The sequence below is a fragment of the Pristis pectinata genome, chromosome 3 (genome assembly GCF_009764475.1).
Source record: "Pristis pectinata isolate sPriPec2 chromosome 3, sPriPec2.1.pri, whole genome shotgun sequence".
In the NCBI taxonomy this organism is placed as follows: Eukaryota; Metazoa; Chordata; class Chondrichthyes; order Rhinopristiformes; family Pristidae; genus Pristis; species Pristis pectinata.
The window spans coordinates 48,142,181-48,159,892 of NC_067407.1; the positions used below are offsets into that span (position 1 = coordinate 48,142,181).

The 17,712-nt window shown below is 43.7% G+C and overlaps 1 protein-coding gene across 1 annotated transcript in view; it reads left to right on the forward strand.

Moving 5' to 3' along the window:
* Positions 1–17,712, forward strand: part of acot11a (acyl-CoA thioesterase 11a) — a 59,389-nt gene that overhangs the window by 9,135 nt on the left and 32,542 nt on the right. The window contains 3 exon segments of the mRNA XM_052011455.1: positions 2,188–2,257; positions 7,091–7,151; positions 7,925–8,026. Of these exon segments, the coding sequence (XP_051867415.1) occupies positions 2,188–2,257; positions 7,091–7,151; positions 7,925–8,026 (233 nt within the window).

Genomic DNA, 17,712 nt, shown 5'->3' on the forward strand with positions numbered 1-17,712 from the left:
GTTCTTTTTCTCTAATAATTTCCAATTGTGCTAAAGTGATAAAAAGCTTCATGTTGCATAGAAACCAAACAGCAGATTGTTTTGCTTTGGCTGCGTATGTTTTGTCTGGGATCCACCCGTTGACATTTCAAGGGTGGTTTCCAGAGCAGCTCACCTGATAAGCATGCTAATTTTTTCCAACAAAACTACTACCAATAGCTTTGTTTTGTGGCAGCAGCTCACATCGATTGCTGGGCAAAGTCTGTACAGCCAGGAAAAAATGCTCAGTCACTTAGGGTAGCTGTTCACTACAGCCACATCAGCTTGTATACATGGAGCTCCTCTAACATCAAAAGAAAATTCCAACGTATTTGGGAGATGAAATAAGACTAGACGATGATCTGTTGAGGGAGAGAGTTAGCAGAAGTAGCTGAATGATTTGTTTGTATAAGCAAATTTAAAGGCAAAATGTTGGACTAGGATGTTTAGGGATATCTAATTAGTATAGAGCTGAGACCTCTGCCAATAATCATGGAACAGGCAGGGTGCAAAGCAAAGGAGGCCAAGGTCAATGAATCACAGGGCACTGGAAGTCACTTAAGACTAGAGGAACCAGCGCTAAGGTGAAGAAAAATGTGAAACAACTTTGTAGATCGAGCAATTGGGATGGGGGTGCAGGGTGTTGGTGTGAACAGGTAGGTAAGTGGGTGTGATTTGGCATAGGTGATATGACTGGTGGAGATATTAACAATTTGCAGTTAATGATAGATTGAAGCTGGAGGGACATGAAGCGAGATGTGTTGGGAATATTGTGTCTGGAGGTAAAAGTATATCAGTATCAGCAAGGAGATTTTTCAGTGAATTGATAAAATATGAAGTTTAATATTCATATGGCTAAGTGCCAAAACTATGTTGTTTTGGCTCAACTACATGGAGGTGCAGGAAGAAAACATACCTTTTAATTAATACTAGATTCTTTCAAGTTCCTGGGAATGTGAATTGTTCATTTGTGTGGTTGTGGTGAATTTCCTGGCAAAGCAACATGTGTTTGTCAATGAAGTAGTACCTGGGTTAGGCATTGCATTTTTACCACTTGAGTATTAGTTTGTATTCAGTCTCTATTGACTGGATGCGGTTTCCTTTGCTGGCTGGGTATGGTGATGTTATGTGAAATTAAATTTCAAACTAGTTTCTCCTGTTTGTCCGCCGAACAGGTTTAAATGTATCTGTAAATGATCCATCTCATTCCGAATGGTTGAAAGATGACTGGTGTGGAAAACACAATGTGTCACTTACATTGTTCTGAAACATTGTCACATAAATTGTTGAACTACATGGAGCAGAGCCATGTCGAGCAAATTAATCTCCTGGTTTTTGGTTGGCTTGATGTTTATTCTGAACTTGACTGTGTTACATCTGACCTGGGAGTACTTGAATAAGACAAACTGCATAAAACAGGAAAAGGCTTCATTTCCTAGCATTAATATCAAAAGCATTAAACTTGATTTTCTCGTTTGGAAGCATTCTTTTCATGCAGTATCATGGTCCAAACATTTGAGGATGCTTGTATTAAAATGTTAGGCAAAGCAGAAACCTTAGGGATATTAATTTATTAGTCCAAGTACCTTAATTTTGTATTTTGTCTTTAGATGTTATCAGTTGTACCTTGTGTAGATAACAACCCATATCAAAGATCCATTGCTTATGTGAAATACCTAAGAATATGGTGAGTTTTGGGCTAAGAAGTGATATTACAATTCCCTTCAGCTTTGCCCTCACACTTGCATCCAGGCCAGCAGGCTTTATATTGTTCATTCTGTCAGTGCTTGCACTCCAACAATGCTTACAAAGGAATTAATTGATTTATGACCTAAACAATGTTAATAATGGTGAATATCTTAACTGGGCTGCTGAATCTACAGCATCCTTATTCACAAACCCTTGCTATCATTGGGTCTTCCTGGGAGCAGAAAGTTTGTTGCCTCCTCAAGGAAATTTGACTGCCCCAATTTCTGGAATACCTTATAATGAAAAGCTCAGGTGCTGTTCAGAACCAAAACGTGTTTATCCTACATGATATATTTTGCTACATATATAATTATATTCCATCAAATGATGAAGTGAATTTTAGGCTTCAAATGTAATACATTTTGTTGACAATACTTCTTTGTTTTTTTTATCCCTACTCCTCTCATCTCCACCCTGCAGCGGAAAGACATGCAAATTGCCCGTGTGTTACTGCCTCAATGGATGACATTGACTTTGAGCATACCCTCAGGTAGCAATTTCATATCTCTTTGTGTTTAATTGCATTCCCATAATTGAGAGAAAATGAAGCTTGTTTTATAAATACAGAGGATATAGCGTGACCTCTTAAGGTATATTAAAGTTTTACACCCATCCTTTCAGTATGAAGAATACATCAGCTATATTCCATGACCTTACAGAATTGATTCTGGTTGGGGTCACACCTCTGCATGTGTCACTCATCTGGGATTCACCCAAACAGCACTTCAGGATGGGAGAGTTGAAAAGTCTGTAAATTGAAAGGTTTAAGGAAAAAAGTATCAAATGTGTGACATTCCCAGCAAAATAATGAGCTGTCGTTCATCAGGAAGCTGGAAAGTAAGTCCTCTGATACTAGCATGAGAAATGGGGTCCATGTATGAGCAGTCTGCTTAGTGGGACATGTAAAGTGCATAATTCTGACATCCAAAATCTGCTGCTAAGGCTTTAATGCAGATTTTAGTGTAGATTTACTTCTGTGATATGCCCTCTTGAATATTAATATTTCCATAGTTCTTCACACACAGGAGAGTCTGAATATTGAGTCTTAAGGACTGATCCTCATTTACAATGTCCAACAATCCATTTTGGACACTTAATTGCACACTCTAGATTAGCAGCCTTATTTTCTTATGTTGCAAAATAACTACACTTCAAAATACTTAATTGGATATAAAATATCTTGTAGTTTGCACCATGCAAACACAAGTCTGTCTTTCTTTTTAATCTGGGCTTATAGATTCATGAGGTAGTGAGGATTGCATTGAGTAAACTGATTGCTCAGAGTTCACTAGATTGATTCATGAGATGAAGGAGTTGGCCTGTGAAGAATGATTGGGCAGACATACTCCGGGTCTTAAAAGAATGAGAGGTGATCCCTTTGAGACAGGTAAGTTCAAGGATGCTCACAGTAGGTGGTTAGAATTGTTGGCCTGAGAAATGGAGTCAAGGCCAAAGGGCAAAAAGCTATTGAAAAGCAAAAAAACTGCAGGTGCTGAAAACTTTAAACAAAAATAGAAAATACTAGAAACAGTCAGCAGGTCAGGCAGCATCTGTGAAGAGAGAAATGTAATAAATGTTTCACCAATTAGAGACAAATGTGTTTTTTGAAAAAGTATTATCTGTACAACTAGTCCTTAATTTACAAACATTCAAGTGATGAATATTTTCTTGACTTTTTTGAGGTACATGTGAGCTGGAGCATAGGAAGCTGAGATGCAACCCTACAGAGGTGTAAGATCACGAGGGGCATAGATAAGATGGATGGTCACAATCTTTTTCCCAGGGTAGGGGAGTCTAAAGCTAGAGGGCAGAGGTCTAAGATTAAAGGGGAACTGAGGGGCAACTTTTTCACACAGAGGGTGGTGGGTAAATAGAACAAGCTGCCAGAGGAGGTGGCAGAGGTGAGTACAATTGCAAGGTTTAGAAGACATTTAAACAGGTACATGGATAGGAAAGGTTTAGAGGGATATGGGGCAAATGCAGGCAAGTGGGACTAGCTTGGATAGACGTCTTGGTCAGCATGGACAAGTTGGGCTGAAGGGCCTGTTTCCCTGATGTATGACTCTATGACTAGGCAGAGTTCTCTCTTGCACCCTCTCACTCTCATTCCAAATAATACGCTCATATTATTATTTTTCTCTTGAGAGTTTGCTGCACTTGATTATGTTAAATAATTTTTCATGTAATTTTTCTTGGTAAAGTGCACAATGTGCAACACATTTTTCTGGAGTCAAACTACTAACCTTGTTTTGAAGAAAAAGTAAACCTGCATGCCTTGTTTGAGGCAAGTTGGAACATGAGGTCTCTCTGTTGCCTGCTCTGTCAGATTATCCTTTTCTCTTGTGCATTTATGTTGTTTCTTTTACTTCTGGTTCTGCTCTTCTGTTGGGTGATTAGCTTTGGCACTGCAGTTTTCTGTGTTCGTTTTGTCAATTCTTTGAATGACCTCTAATAATTTAAAATAACGTAAAACTTGATTTTAAAGTAATTTAAAATACAGTTACTTTGATTTATTCATTGAACTACAAAGTCACAACTTGCTTGCCTGTATAGCTAATCTCTGTTCTTTTAGCTGCTTTTGATTTGCCATGTTGCTGGCTCTCTCCCTCCTTTCATAAATAGTGGGCTTGTATTTGCTCCCATCCAATCTGTGAGGGCATTCTGGAATCTATGGAATTTTGGAAGATCGCAGCCAGTAAATCCTCCATCTCTAGACTGGACTCTTTCAAAGCATTGCACTGCAGATCTTCAGGTCCTGGGGATTTATTGGTTTCACTCCCTTTTTTAACTAATGCTAATTTATTGGTTATTGTATATTCCTTGTTACAAGTGCCTTTGCTTTCCTGATTTAAAACATGCCTTCCAATATCATGATTGTGTGAGTCCCGTAAACATTTCTCAATGTTTTTGCTCCTTGCTGTTTTTTAGCTCCACCCAAACTTATTCTATTTGATTTATGATCAAGTAGCTATGCTCCTTTCTCTTTACTGTCTTTATTCCATTTCTTCTTATCCTCCTTTTCATTTTGCCTATCTTTTCTTAAAAACTTGGTATCCTGGAATATTTAATGCTTACTTGCAACCACATATCTAATGGCCATTAGTTCGTACCCATTTATTTTCTGTGGCTTTGGGCCTTTAGATTTCAGTGTCAAAAATACATAGCATCACAAGCCGCTTGGTAATCTTGGATGCTTTAGGCACAATTCACTTTTGAACTCTGACCAATTTATGGAGGCAACCAACTGGGATTTCAAAACTGCATCAGCAAATGATGCTTAAGGTTATCAAGTTGTGTTGTAAGGCTGAAAACCTAAAGTGGCTCAAGAGAAAAAGAAATATGCATTTATAAAGCGATTTTCATGATCTTTAGTATCCCAACTCTGCAGCAAGTGATGTATATTTGAAGCATAGTCACAGTGGTAGTATAGCAAACATGCCAGTAATTTGCGCAAAGCAAGGCTCCATAAACGACGATCATCAAGCTGTCCGTTCTGATGAGATGGAGAGTTAAATATTGACCAGGGCCTCAGGTAGAACTCCTGCTCAACTTACAGCAGTGCATGACACATAATTCTCCTGCTGACCCACGGAATCCTGGAAATGCTTGAAGAGTGAAGGCAGGAAGCCATGGGAGGCAGCAAGTGGTGCCTTGAGTAGACTAAGACTAAGGGGCATTGGCCCCCTGTGGGTGGGGTTGGGGTTGGGTGGTAGGGAGAACCATGAATGCTGGGTGCTGGCCCAGAGGGAGGGCCTGTGAACACTTGTTTCTAAGGTAAACGGCAGGATCAGTCTCAGTGGTAAATCAGGCAGGTAAGCTGCATGAGTAACGGAATATTTTTAAAATATGTAAGATTCAGCGTTGCAGAGTTGTGCAGCATTGAAACAGGTCCTTTGGTCCACTGCATCTTTGCCAACTGTCATGGCTACCTACACTAATCCCACATGCTCGCACCAATTCCATACCCCTCTATACCTTGCTCATTTAAGTACTTGTCCAGATGCCTCTTAAATGTCGTTACTGTTCCTGTTTCCACTGCCTCCTCTGGAAGCTCATTCCAGACACCGACTACTCTCTGTGTGGAAAACTTTACCCTTCAGATTCCCTTTAAACCTCCTCCCTCTCACCTTAAACCTATGCCCTCTAGTTTTGGACACTCATACCATCGGGAACAGACTCTGGCTGTCTACCCTATCTATGCCTCTCATAATTTTATATACCACCTTGCTCCAGGGTAAGCAGACCAAGCCTATCCAATCTCTCCTGATTGCTCAAGCCCTCCGGTCCAGATAACATCCTTGTGAATCTTTTCTACACCCTCTTTAGCTTATTCACAGTTTTCCTGTAATGCAGCAGCCAGAACCGCACACAATACTCTGTGCGACCTCACCAATGTTTTGTACAACTGTAACATGACATTCCAGTTCTTGTACTCATGCCATATGTCGTCTTCACCACCCTGCCTACCTGTGTTGCCACTTTCAGGGAACTATGACCCTAGGTGTCTCCATTCAGCAACATTCCCCAGGGCCCTGCCGTTCATTTTGTAAGTCCTGCCCTGGTTTAACTTTACAAAATGCATCACTTTGCACTTGTCTGATATAAATTCCATCTGCCATTCCTTCGCCCACTTTCCCTGTTGATCAATATCCTGTTGTAGCCTTGTACAACCTTCTTCACTGTCCACTATACCAACAATGTTGGTGTCATCTGCAAACTTGCTAACTATGCCACCTACATTCTTATCCAAATTATTAATATATATCACAAACAATAGAGGAACCAGCCCCGAACCCTGCAGCACACCACTGGTCACAGGCCTCCAAGATGAAATACTACCACCCACTGCCTCGTACCACTAAACCGATTTTGTATCCATTTAACCAGCTCACCTGGATCCCATGTTTCTAATCTTCTGCACCAGTTTACCAGGTGGGACCTGGTCAAAGGCCTTGCCAAAGGCCATGGAGGCAACGTCTGCATTCCTGCTCTCGTCAGTCCTCTTGGTCGCCTCTTCACATTTCTCTGATAAAGGGAAAATTGTCAAAAGAGAAAGCTTGGCAGACCAGAACATTTTGCACAGCAGTGGCAGATAGGGTTGGGAGAATTGGGAAGTTAAAGATAACGCTGAGTATGTGGATTAAAAATAGCATAAGCTGGAGCTTGATACCCATTAATAGGATTATATTAGATGTTAGTTATTCACTAAAGTTAGTATTATGAATTATCAGAAGGAACATGTCAAAATTAGTGTGATAGCAGATTGTCAATGCATTTGCAAGTAGCTTTCTTGGTAATTCTGAATACTTTTATTTTCTTTTAGTGTTGGACAAGTGGTGAACATCAAAGCAAAAGTGAATCGTGCCTTTAACACAAGTCTGGAGGTTGGAACTTTAAATTGTATGAAGGATTTTACTAAGCCAATTGAGTGACACATCCTATAGTAATGGTTTAAAATTATTAAGAACTTGTGCCTTTTTTCAAACCCTTTTTCTCTATATGACCTCAGGATGTTTAACTTATCCTGGAATACAGTTCCATCATGGCCTGCAGTTTGCTGACTGTTATATTTCAAACTTCATACAGAAATACAGTGCTGTGGCTCAGCCTAAGCCTGCCAGTGTGTCGCTGTATCCACAATTTGAGATCAGAAACAGCAATGGCTGATTTTGCTTATCCTTTATGCCAGTTCCAAAAGCTCTGTGAAGCCAGCATCAGTGTCCCTTGTCCACAGCTGCCATAACACTAACTCTGTAGTGTTGAGGGCAGGCACAGTAGCGTAGCGGTTAGCATAACACTATTACAGCACCAGCTACCCAGGTTCAATTCCGGCCACTGTCTGTAAGGAGTTTGTACGTTCTCCCTGTGTCTGCGTGGGTTTCCTCCGGGTGATCCGGTTTCCTCCCACATTCCAAAGGCGTATGGGTTAGGAAGTCGTGGGTGTGCTATGTTGGCGTCGGAAGTGTGGCGACACTTGCAGGCTGCCCCCTGAACACTCTCCGCAAAAGATGCGTTTCACTGTGTGTTTCAATGTACATGTGACTAATAAAGAAGTCTTATTGTATCTTATAAAATCATTATTGGAAATCCACTGGGTTGGAGATTGTTTTGCTGGGAAATGCCGTACAGATAATTTGGAAAGTAATTCTTTACCTAGGTTGGAATTATCATCATTTGTGAAGATCCCTTGAGTGCAAAGCAGTGGAAAGTGTGCAATGCATTTGCAACATTTGTAGCGAGGGGACAAGGACCTGGAAAGGTAAGAATGTGAGCTTGTAGTGGTAACCAAGATCTGCAGGTTGTGCTTTATCTACTAAGTATTCACTCTGATTTTGTTTTAACTTGCCACATATTTAATTGGTAAATGTCCAAGGAAGCTTAACTGAATTTGTACTGAGCACTACATGTGAAATTTAACAGTAAGATCAGGAAACACCTTTTCACACATAAAGTAGCGAAAGTCTGCAACTCATCTCCCTAAAGGCTGTGGATGCTGCGACAAATTGAATATGATTGAGGATGGTTTGTTTTGAAGGAAAAGTTTTTGTCAGTAAAAAGTATGTACTGTTTTTCAGATGGATTGTATTGTCCTCAAGATAATTTTAATCAAATTTGCTTTGCAAGAAATCTATCAAATACAGGTTTATAGATCCACCAGATAGAAGTCGCTGAAAAGTGTTATTTTAGCGGCTTATTGATAGGTGGGTTAGGTTAAAGATGCCTCTGTTGTCACTCTGAATACATCTGTGCAATGTAGATCAGAAACATTGGGACTATGATTTTGATTTGCTTTATGCAAAATTAAATCTATCTCTCCTGAAATAAATGGCAATGGTAAAACAATTAATTTGTGTGAAATGTTCATCAGCATCACTTTTCCAGGATAGTAAGTTAAAATAAAAATGTTCTTTATGAAACAAAAAAACTTGCAGAGAGGGGCACAGCATTTTTTTTTCAGTGCCTCACCCAACCAGACAACCAAATCAATTCTCACAATATAACAATATTTACAATAATTCCCTGTTTAATGTTGACTCGATCAACATTGTTTTGTTACATTATCACTGACACAGTGGGGTACACATATCCTTTCGATGCTGCTACATTTGCCATTTCTAGTAGTTTGTGTCTTCAGATGTAGATGCTGCTGCTTGAAGCAGTCTCACTCTCAATGTGACTCAGTCTGCTGATCATTCAGATTTAAAAACTAAAAGTTTATATGATGATATAAAGAATGAATTGGGTAAAAGTTCATAGTTTTCATCATGACTTGTTTAAATGTTTTTGAAAGAGACTCTGCAAGTTGTGGCATATCAAAGTGTCTGTTGAAGTGCTATTGTAGTGGTTGGAAATTTCCCTGCTTATTTCAAAATAATGCAGAAGAAAGTGGCTTCTTGGTGAAACAGTTATATAGGGAAGTGGTGAGGCCACATCTGGAGTATTTGTTAAGTTTTAGAGTATGGAAATGAGCCCTTTGACCTTCAGAGCCAATGTAATCAAGCATCTACTTACACTGATCTTACATTAACTGTAGCGACTCACTGTCCGGGCAAGTGAACCGGCTCGGCAGTCGAGTCCCACGTCGTCGGAGCGGCGAGGCCCAAGATGGCGTCGGGCCTTTGTCTTCCCTGAGCGACGGGGAGAACCCGCGCGCGGTAAGGACTTGATGACGTAGCATATACGTCATTGCCGTTTGGATTGGGCGGGAACAGTCTCTCTTAAAAGGCCCGCACAAGGCGGGAAAATAAACCAGTTCTTGTTTGGAAACCCTTCGACTAGCGTTTTGTTTTTACATCGCAGTAGCTACCGCTACATTTGGTGACCCCAACGGTCCAAACGGATTTTGGACCCGCACAATGGACGACAACGCAGCAGCCAACACAGTGGCACTCAAGCTACCCACCTTTTGGACACTTTGTCCCAGCGTCTGGTTTGACCAGGCCGAAGCACAATTCCACCTTTGGCAGATCACCTCTGACTCCACAAAGTACTACCACGTGGTCAGCTCCCTGGAGCAGGAGACAGCCGCCCAGGTCAGAGACTTCATCCAGTCTTCTCCGGAGGAAGATAAGTACCCGGCCTTCAAAGCCCTTCTGATTCGGACCTTCGGCCTCTCCTGTTGTGAGCGTGCCGCCCGCCTGCTTCATCTAGACGGCCTGGGGAACAGATCCCCATTCGCCCTAATGAGTGAGATGCTGGCATTGGCTGAGGGACACAAGCCGTGCCTGATGTTCGAACAGGCCTTCCTCAAACAGCTACCCGATGACATCCACCTGCTGTTAGCCAACGCCGACTTCAGCAACCCCCGTGAGGTAGCCGCCCAGGCAGATGTCCTGGAAGGCCAAATGCGAGAGCGGTTCGTCCGTCGGCCAAATCACCAGGCCGCGAGCCCAACGTCCGCCTCGACCAGTTCCAGCAACCGAGCGACCACACCCCAGAAACACAGACGACGACTCTGGCGACCAGCTGTGTTTCTACCATCAGAGGTGGGGCGTGGAGGCCCGTCGATGCCGCCCACCCTGCAAGTTTCAGGGAAACGCCAGGGCCAGCCGTCGCTGATGGCTACGGCGGCTGGCCGCCGACAAAGCCTCCTATTCGTTCAGGACAAGCAATCTGGGCGACATTTCCTCGTCGATACGGGAGCAGAGGTCAGTATTTTGCCCCCGACCAGCCGCGACACTCGTAACAGGCAACCAGGTCCTGTACTCAATGCCGCCAACGGCACAATGATATGGTCTTTCGGTACCCGTACATTTCAATTACAATTCGGCGGCAGCCGTTTTACCTGGACCTTTACCCTTGCCACTGTCGCCCGACCACTCCTAGGAGCCGATTTCCTTCGGGCCCACAACCTGTTAGTCGACCTGCGAGGGAAGCGGTTAGTCCACTCTAGAACTTTCCAGACCTATCCCCTGGGGGAAACCAGCCTACCAACCCCGCGCCTGGACTCCATTTCCTTTTCTGGCAACGAGTTCATCAAGCTCCTAGCTGAATTTCCCTCAGTTTTGGCACCTCAGTTTACAAATTCTAGGCCCAAACACGGGGTGCGACACCACATCATTACTACAGGGCCACCGCTTCATGCCCGAGCACAACGACTACCTCCAGACAAGCTCCGCCTAGCAAAGGAAGAGTTCCGTCACATGGAGGAGCTGGGGATTGTTCGCAGGTCAGACAGCCCCTGGGCCTCCCCCCTGCACATGGTCCCCAAAGCCACTGGCGGGTGGAGGCCCTGCGGCGACTACTGCAGGCTGAATGACGCCACCACCCAGGACCGCTATCCCATCCCTCACATCCAGGACTTCACAGTGAACCTACATGGGGCCCGCATCTTTTCCAAAGTGGACCTCGTTCGGGGATACCACCAAATCCTGGTCCATCCGGATGACGTCCCCAAAACTGCGATTATCACCCCATTTGGCCTTTTCGAATTCCTTCAAATGCCATTCGGCCTTAAGAACGCCGCGCAGACCTTTCAGCGGCTGATGACGCGGTAGGCCGAGACCTGAACCGTGTTCATTTACTTAGATGACATACTTATCGCCAGCCGTGACCGCCAAGAACACCTTTCCCACCTCCGCCAGCTGTATTCCCGTCTCCGTGATTTCGGCCTCACGATCAACCCGTCCAAGTGCCAATTCGGACTTGACTCTATCGATTTCCTTGGCCACAAAGTCACCAGCGATGGGCAACACCCCTACCCGCCAAGGTAGACGCTATCCGCCATTTTGCCCGCCCCAACACGGTCAAGGCCTGCAGGAATTCCTTGGGATGGTCAACTTTTACCATTGGTTCATCCCTGCAGCAGCCCGTATCATGCGCCCTTTGCTCTCACTGATGTCTGGCAAGGGCAAGGACATCACCTGGAACGACAAGGCTGCGGCTGCCTTCGTTAAGGCCAAGGACGCCCTGGCAGATGCACGATGCTTGTACACCCTAGGACAACGTCCCAACCTCCCTCACGGTGGATGCATCCAACACCGTGTTTGGTGGGGTACTGGAACAACTAATTGAAGGCCGTTGGCAACCCTTGGCGTTTTTCAGCAAGCTCCTCAGACCACCCGAACTGAAATACAGCGCTTTTGATCGGGAACTTCTAGCGCTGTATCTGGCGGGTCCGGCATTTCCCGGTACTTTCTAGAAGGCAGGCCTTTCACTGCTCTCACTGATCATAAGCCCTTTGTCCTTTTGTCTTCTCCAAAGTCTCCGATCCCTGGTCAGCTCGTCAACAGCGACATTTGTTCCTACATTTCCGAATTCACAACGGATATCCAACATGTCTCCGGAAAGGACAATGTCGTTGCTGATGCACTTTCCAGACCGACCATCCACAACCTGTCCTTGGGTGTCGACGACACGGCCCTAGCTGACGCACAGCAAGCTGACGACGAGCTGCCCAGCTACAGAACTGCAGTCTCGGGCCTGCAGCTCCAAGATTCTTGGTTGGTCCAGGTCGGCAGACCCTACTTTGCAACATCGCAACAGGTCAGCCCCGTCCTATAGTTCCTGCAGCCTGCGGAGACGCGTTTTCGACTCGTTACATGGGTTGGCACACCCGTCCATCAGATCAACTGTCTGACTGGTCGCCAGGCAAGTTTGTCTGGCATGGCCTGCGCAAACAGGTCAGCGAGTGGGCCAGGACTTGTCTGCACTGCCAGACGTCGAAAATCCAACGACACCAAAGTCCCACCACCAGCAGTTCGAGCCTACCTGTAGAAGGTTTTCAACCACATCCACGTCGACCTCGTGGGCCCTCTGCTGGTTTCAAGAGGAGCCCGGTACCTCCTTACCATCCATGGACCGGTTCACGAGGTGGCCAGAGGCAACCCCTCTATCTGACATCACGACTGATTCCTGCGCCCGGACGCCTGCTCACAACTTGGGTCTCACGTTTTGGTGTTCCAGCCCACATCACTTCAGACAGATGCACCCAATTCACCTCCAGCCTCTGGTTTGCATTAGCGAACATGCTGGGGACACAGCTGCATACCACCACGGCCTACCATCCTCAATCAAACGGGTTAGTGGAACGTTTTCACCGCCATCTGAAATCAGCCTTGATGGCCTGCCTGAAGGGTCCTAACTGGGTCGACGAATTACCTTGGGTCCTGCTCGGCATAGGCACTGCCCCCAAGGAAGACCTCCGCGCTTCGTCAGCTGAACTTGTGTACGGGGCGCCCTAGTTGTCCCAGGGGATTTCATACCTGCCCTTCGGGACCAAGGGGAACAACCCCCAGCAGCCCTGCAAAGACTGCGCGGAGAAGCTCGGCAACTTGGCCCCGATTCCAACATCGTGGCACGGTCAAGCCCCATCCTGTCAGCCCAAAGAACTACGAGACTGTAAGTTTGTTTTCGTTCGCAGGGGCACACCTTGGGCACCGTTGCAACGACCATACGAGGGACCGTTCCGGGTACATCAGGAATAATGAATCCACCTTTATTTTGGACGTTGGGGGCAGGGAACAGGTCTTCACGACGGACCGCCTCAAACGGACCGCCTCACGACGGGGAGAACCCGCACATGGGAAAGACTTGATGACGTAGCATATACGTCATTGCCGTTTGGATTGGGCGGGAACAGTCTCTCTAAAAGGCCCGCACAAGGTGGGAAAATAAACCAGTTCTTGTTTGGAAACCCTTCGACTAGCGTCTTGTTTTTACATCGCTGTAGCTACTGCTACATAACCGTATTTTATTCTCCCCAAATTCCCATCAACTCCCCTCCAGGTTCAGCACTTACCTTAACACTAGTGGCAATTTACAGTGGTCAATTAACCAACCAACTCTCCTGTCATTGGGATGTGGGAGGGAAACCCACTTATCATAGGGGGAAAGGTGCAAACTCTACAGATGCAACACTGGAGGATAGGATTGAGCCTGGGCCTCTGAAGCTGAGAAGCAGCAGCGCGACTGGTTTAGCTACTTTGCTGTCCTGTCTGTGTCGGTTATTTGTCTCCTTTAAGTAAGGAAGGAAGTGAATGCATTGGAAGCAGTTCAGAGAAGGTTCATTGGATTAATATCAAGAATGGTAGGGTTGCTTTATGAGGAAAGGTTGAGCAGGCTAGGCTTGTAATCGCTGGAGTTAAGAAGTGTGAGGGGGATTTGACTGAAACACAAAAGCTAGAGTGGGGAAGAAATCCTGCAGGGCGGATGCAGAGAGAATGTTTCCTCACATGAGACAATCTAGAACTGAGGAGGGGAATCACTTTTTAAAACGAGTTAGCCAATTAAGAATGGAGATGAGGTGAATGTCATGTTTATAGAGACTTGCATGATGTTGCACCAGTCTGCAACTGGATGAGTTACTCATGATTTGCTCAGACAGACCTTAGAACCTGCCTCCTTTTCTTTTTTCTTAGCTGCTTGCTTTATGTCTGGAGGCAAGGATAATGCTCTTGTGATTGCAGGGTTGTGAAATGTATTGCAGATACTATGGATCTGGGCTTCAAATATGATATGAGCTGCAGTGATCTTCCAGAGTTTTCCAGACAACGGAAGTGGTTGAGCGTGCTAGTAGTCTGCTGTGTCTTGTTGTAGTGCGGCACTCATTATGTGCGACAAGTTCATAGCCATACTTGCCTTGATGCTGGCAATGAAGTCCTTGCTCTGTGCTGAGGTTGTGGTTGCACTGTACTGGGTGGCAGATTTCAGTGAGGGTGACTTTATTGAAATGCAAGTTACTTGTACACTGTTGCTTGTTGAAGTTTAGGCAGGAGACCTGGTGTCTTCCAGTCTGGGTGGATCCAATTTTGTGCCAAGAGTCTTGCACCATCTAGTCCTCCTCTCTTCCTAGTCCTGCTCTAGGTGCCTCCTGCTGGTTCTTTTATTCATGTTGTACATCAAAGGTGATTTTTATAGTGCATCCGTCTTGAGAAACTAATTTGTACATAAAGCCTTGAAGTCCAGATTACTTCATCACATGCCATACCACTCTCCATAACATTTAAAAATTTTTAATGTACTCTGAAGGCACCTAACATATAGAGCCTTTGCAACAGGCAGTAGAAATCTATCAACAAGTAACTTGGAAGTAAGATTCTTTTATGATTCCTTCAAACAACATTAATTGGGGAGTCTACTTGCTGCCAAATATATGTAATTGAGAAGATATTAATTGGTCTGTTTAGCGACAAAATGAGAACATTTGCTTCAGATTTGATTTTTTAATTTGTGTTGCATACTGATGTTAAAATTCACCTTGCAGTGTATATTACATGTGAGTGCATCGATACTCTTGCCAAGGTAGCACCTTGCATAAAAAGCATCCCAAATGCACATGTGAGATGACGTGCAGAAGCAGCAGGAAGTGTGGAGTCCAATTTTATACTCCTCCTCCAAATGATCAAACTATCTGTTAATACTCACCTAATTCTGAATCCTGTACATTAATAAAATAACATAGGAACAAAAAAAATCGATTGCTTTGCTAAAATGTTGAAATAAAATTCAGTGTTTTATTTTTGAGATAAAACAGTTAACTTTCATGTCAAGAAAAAAATGTGTATTTTATATATTTGTACTGTATATTCGTGAATATGCAGAAGTTTGTATTTGGGGATGATGTCAGAATTTGTGTGAATTTAATCACTAAGTGTGTATAACTTTGTCAGAGGAAGCAGTATCTTCTTTCACTGAATTCCATGTTAGTTTCTATATAAACAATTGTTCTATTTACATACAAGCACAAGGTGATCTTTCTTCTCAAAGTCTGGTTAGGACCATTGCAGTTATAGAGATTGTATGATCCTGCTGCAGCACCTAGTCACATAAATAGCAGCTTGCATTTGCATAGTGACTTTAATGAAACAAAATGTGCCGACTTCTTTCAGGAGCACTATCAAACATCATTAAAACTTACAGCTAGACCAGGTAAGTGTGGCAAATGCCTATATCTGAGGTACATGAATGAATGAACTGATGGTAATTTTCTGTGCTAATTTACGATTTCACCAATTAAAAGCAGAAACTTATGGATGTTGTATAAAAAAACAAAGCAAAGCAAGAAATGCTGGAAATTTTCAGTATCCTTCTGTTCTGATAAATTGGGATTTGATATACATGCCTTCTGCGTTACTGATTGCTCAACTTTAATGTTTCCTCTATGCTAAGCCTTTCTGCTTGTCCTTTCTGAAATGAAACTACATGTGATTTTATGGATGAGTGGAAATCTGACAGCACTTTGCAAATGTTTCAAATCATAGAAACTTTGAAATTGTTGATTATTAAAAAGTGAATCCTTGCAGGTAACTTGTGTAAACTCTGAGTTAGGTTGATTGTAGTCTCAGTATAAATGTCAAATAAATCTGCAGCATCTGATCTGATGGTGAGATTTCCAGTGTGGCAACTATGTTTAAGTCAATTTACCAGTCTGGTGTAAATATGCCTGATTCTCTGTTAGAATCATACAGCATGGAAACGGGCTCTTCGGCCTAACTGGTACATGCTGACCAAGATTCCCATCTAAGCTAGTCCAATTTGCCCAAGTTTAGCCCATGTCACTCAAAACCTTTCCTATCCATGTACCTGTTCAAGTACCTTTTAACTGTTGTTAACGTACTTGCTTCAACCACTTCCTCTGCCAGCTCATTCAAAATACTAATGGTTGGCCCTCGTACCTATTAAATCTCTCTCCTCTCACCTTAAACCTATGCCCTCTAGTTCTTGATTCCCCGACCCTGGGAAAATAACTGTGTGCACATTCACCCTATCTATGCCCCCTCATAATTTTATACACCTCTAAGATCACCCTCATTCTCCTATGCTTCAATGAAAATGTCTCAACCTGCTCAACCTCCCTGTAACTATGCAGGGGAAGACTCAGTCCCTCGAGTGCCAACAACATCCTTGTAAATCTCCTCTGCACTCTTTCCAGTTGAATAATATTTTTTCTATAAGATAAGATATATAGCAAGGTGGCCAAAACTGAACACAATATTCTAAATGCAGCTTTATGGAACCAGCCTCCCCTCCTTGGACTCTGTCTTTACCTCTTGCTGCCTTGGTGAAGCAGCCAGCATAATCAAAGACCCCACCCACCCAGGTCATTCTCTCTTCTCTCCTCTTCCATCAGGTAGAAGATACAGGAGCCTGAGGGCATCTACCACCAGACTTAAGGACAGCTTCTACCCCACTGTGATAAGACTATTGAACAGTTCCCTTATACGATGAGATGGAGTCTGACCTCACAATCTACCTTGTTGTGACCTTGCACTTTATTGTCTACCTGCAATGCACTTCCTCTATAGCTGTGACACTTTGTACTGTTATTGTTTTTACCTATACTACATCAATCCACTCTGTACTCTCAATGTAACTGCACTGTGTAATGAACTGACCTGTACGATCGGTATGCAAGACAAGTTTTTCACTGTACCTTGGTACAATAATAAACCAATACCAATACCAACGTCTTGCACACCTGCAACATAACATCCCAATGCCCTGACTGATGAAGGCCAGCATGCCAAAAGCCACCCATCACCACTCTGTCTACCTTCAACGCCACTTTCAGGGAACCATGTACTTGTACTCCCAGGTTCCTCTGTTCTACACCACTCCCCAGGGCTCTGGCATTCACTGTGACAGTCCTACCCTTACTGTATTTGTCTTCCCAAGTGCAACACCTTGTACTAATCTGAATTAAACTCAATTTGCTATTCCTTTGGCCCGCTTACTCAGCTGATTAAGATCCCCTTGTAATTTTTTATAACCTTCCTCATTGTCCATTATACCACCTATCTTAGTGTCATCTGCAAACTTACTAATTACATTATTCAGGAGTTATGGAATTATGTGTATAGCAAGCATTAATTAAAACGAAAAGCAGTCTTTAAAAAACCCCTGCTCACACTTAAACTTTCACTGATAATTAAAGGCCATCAAATCCAGTCATCAGGTGTGGGACATTCTGATTCTATACCACTGTAACTGCGCAGGGGAAGACAA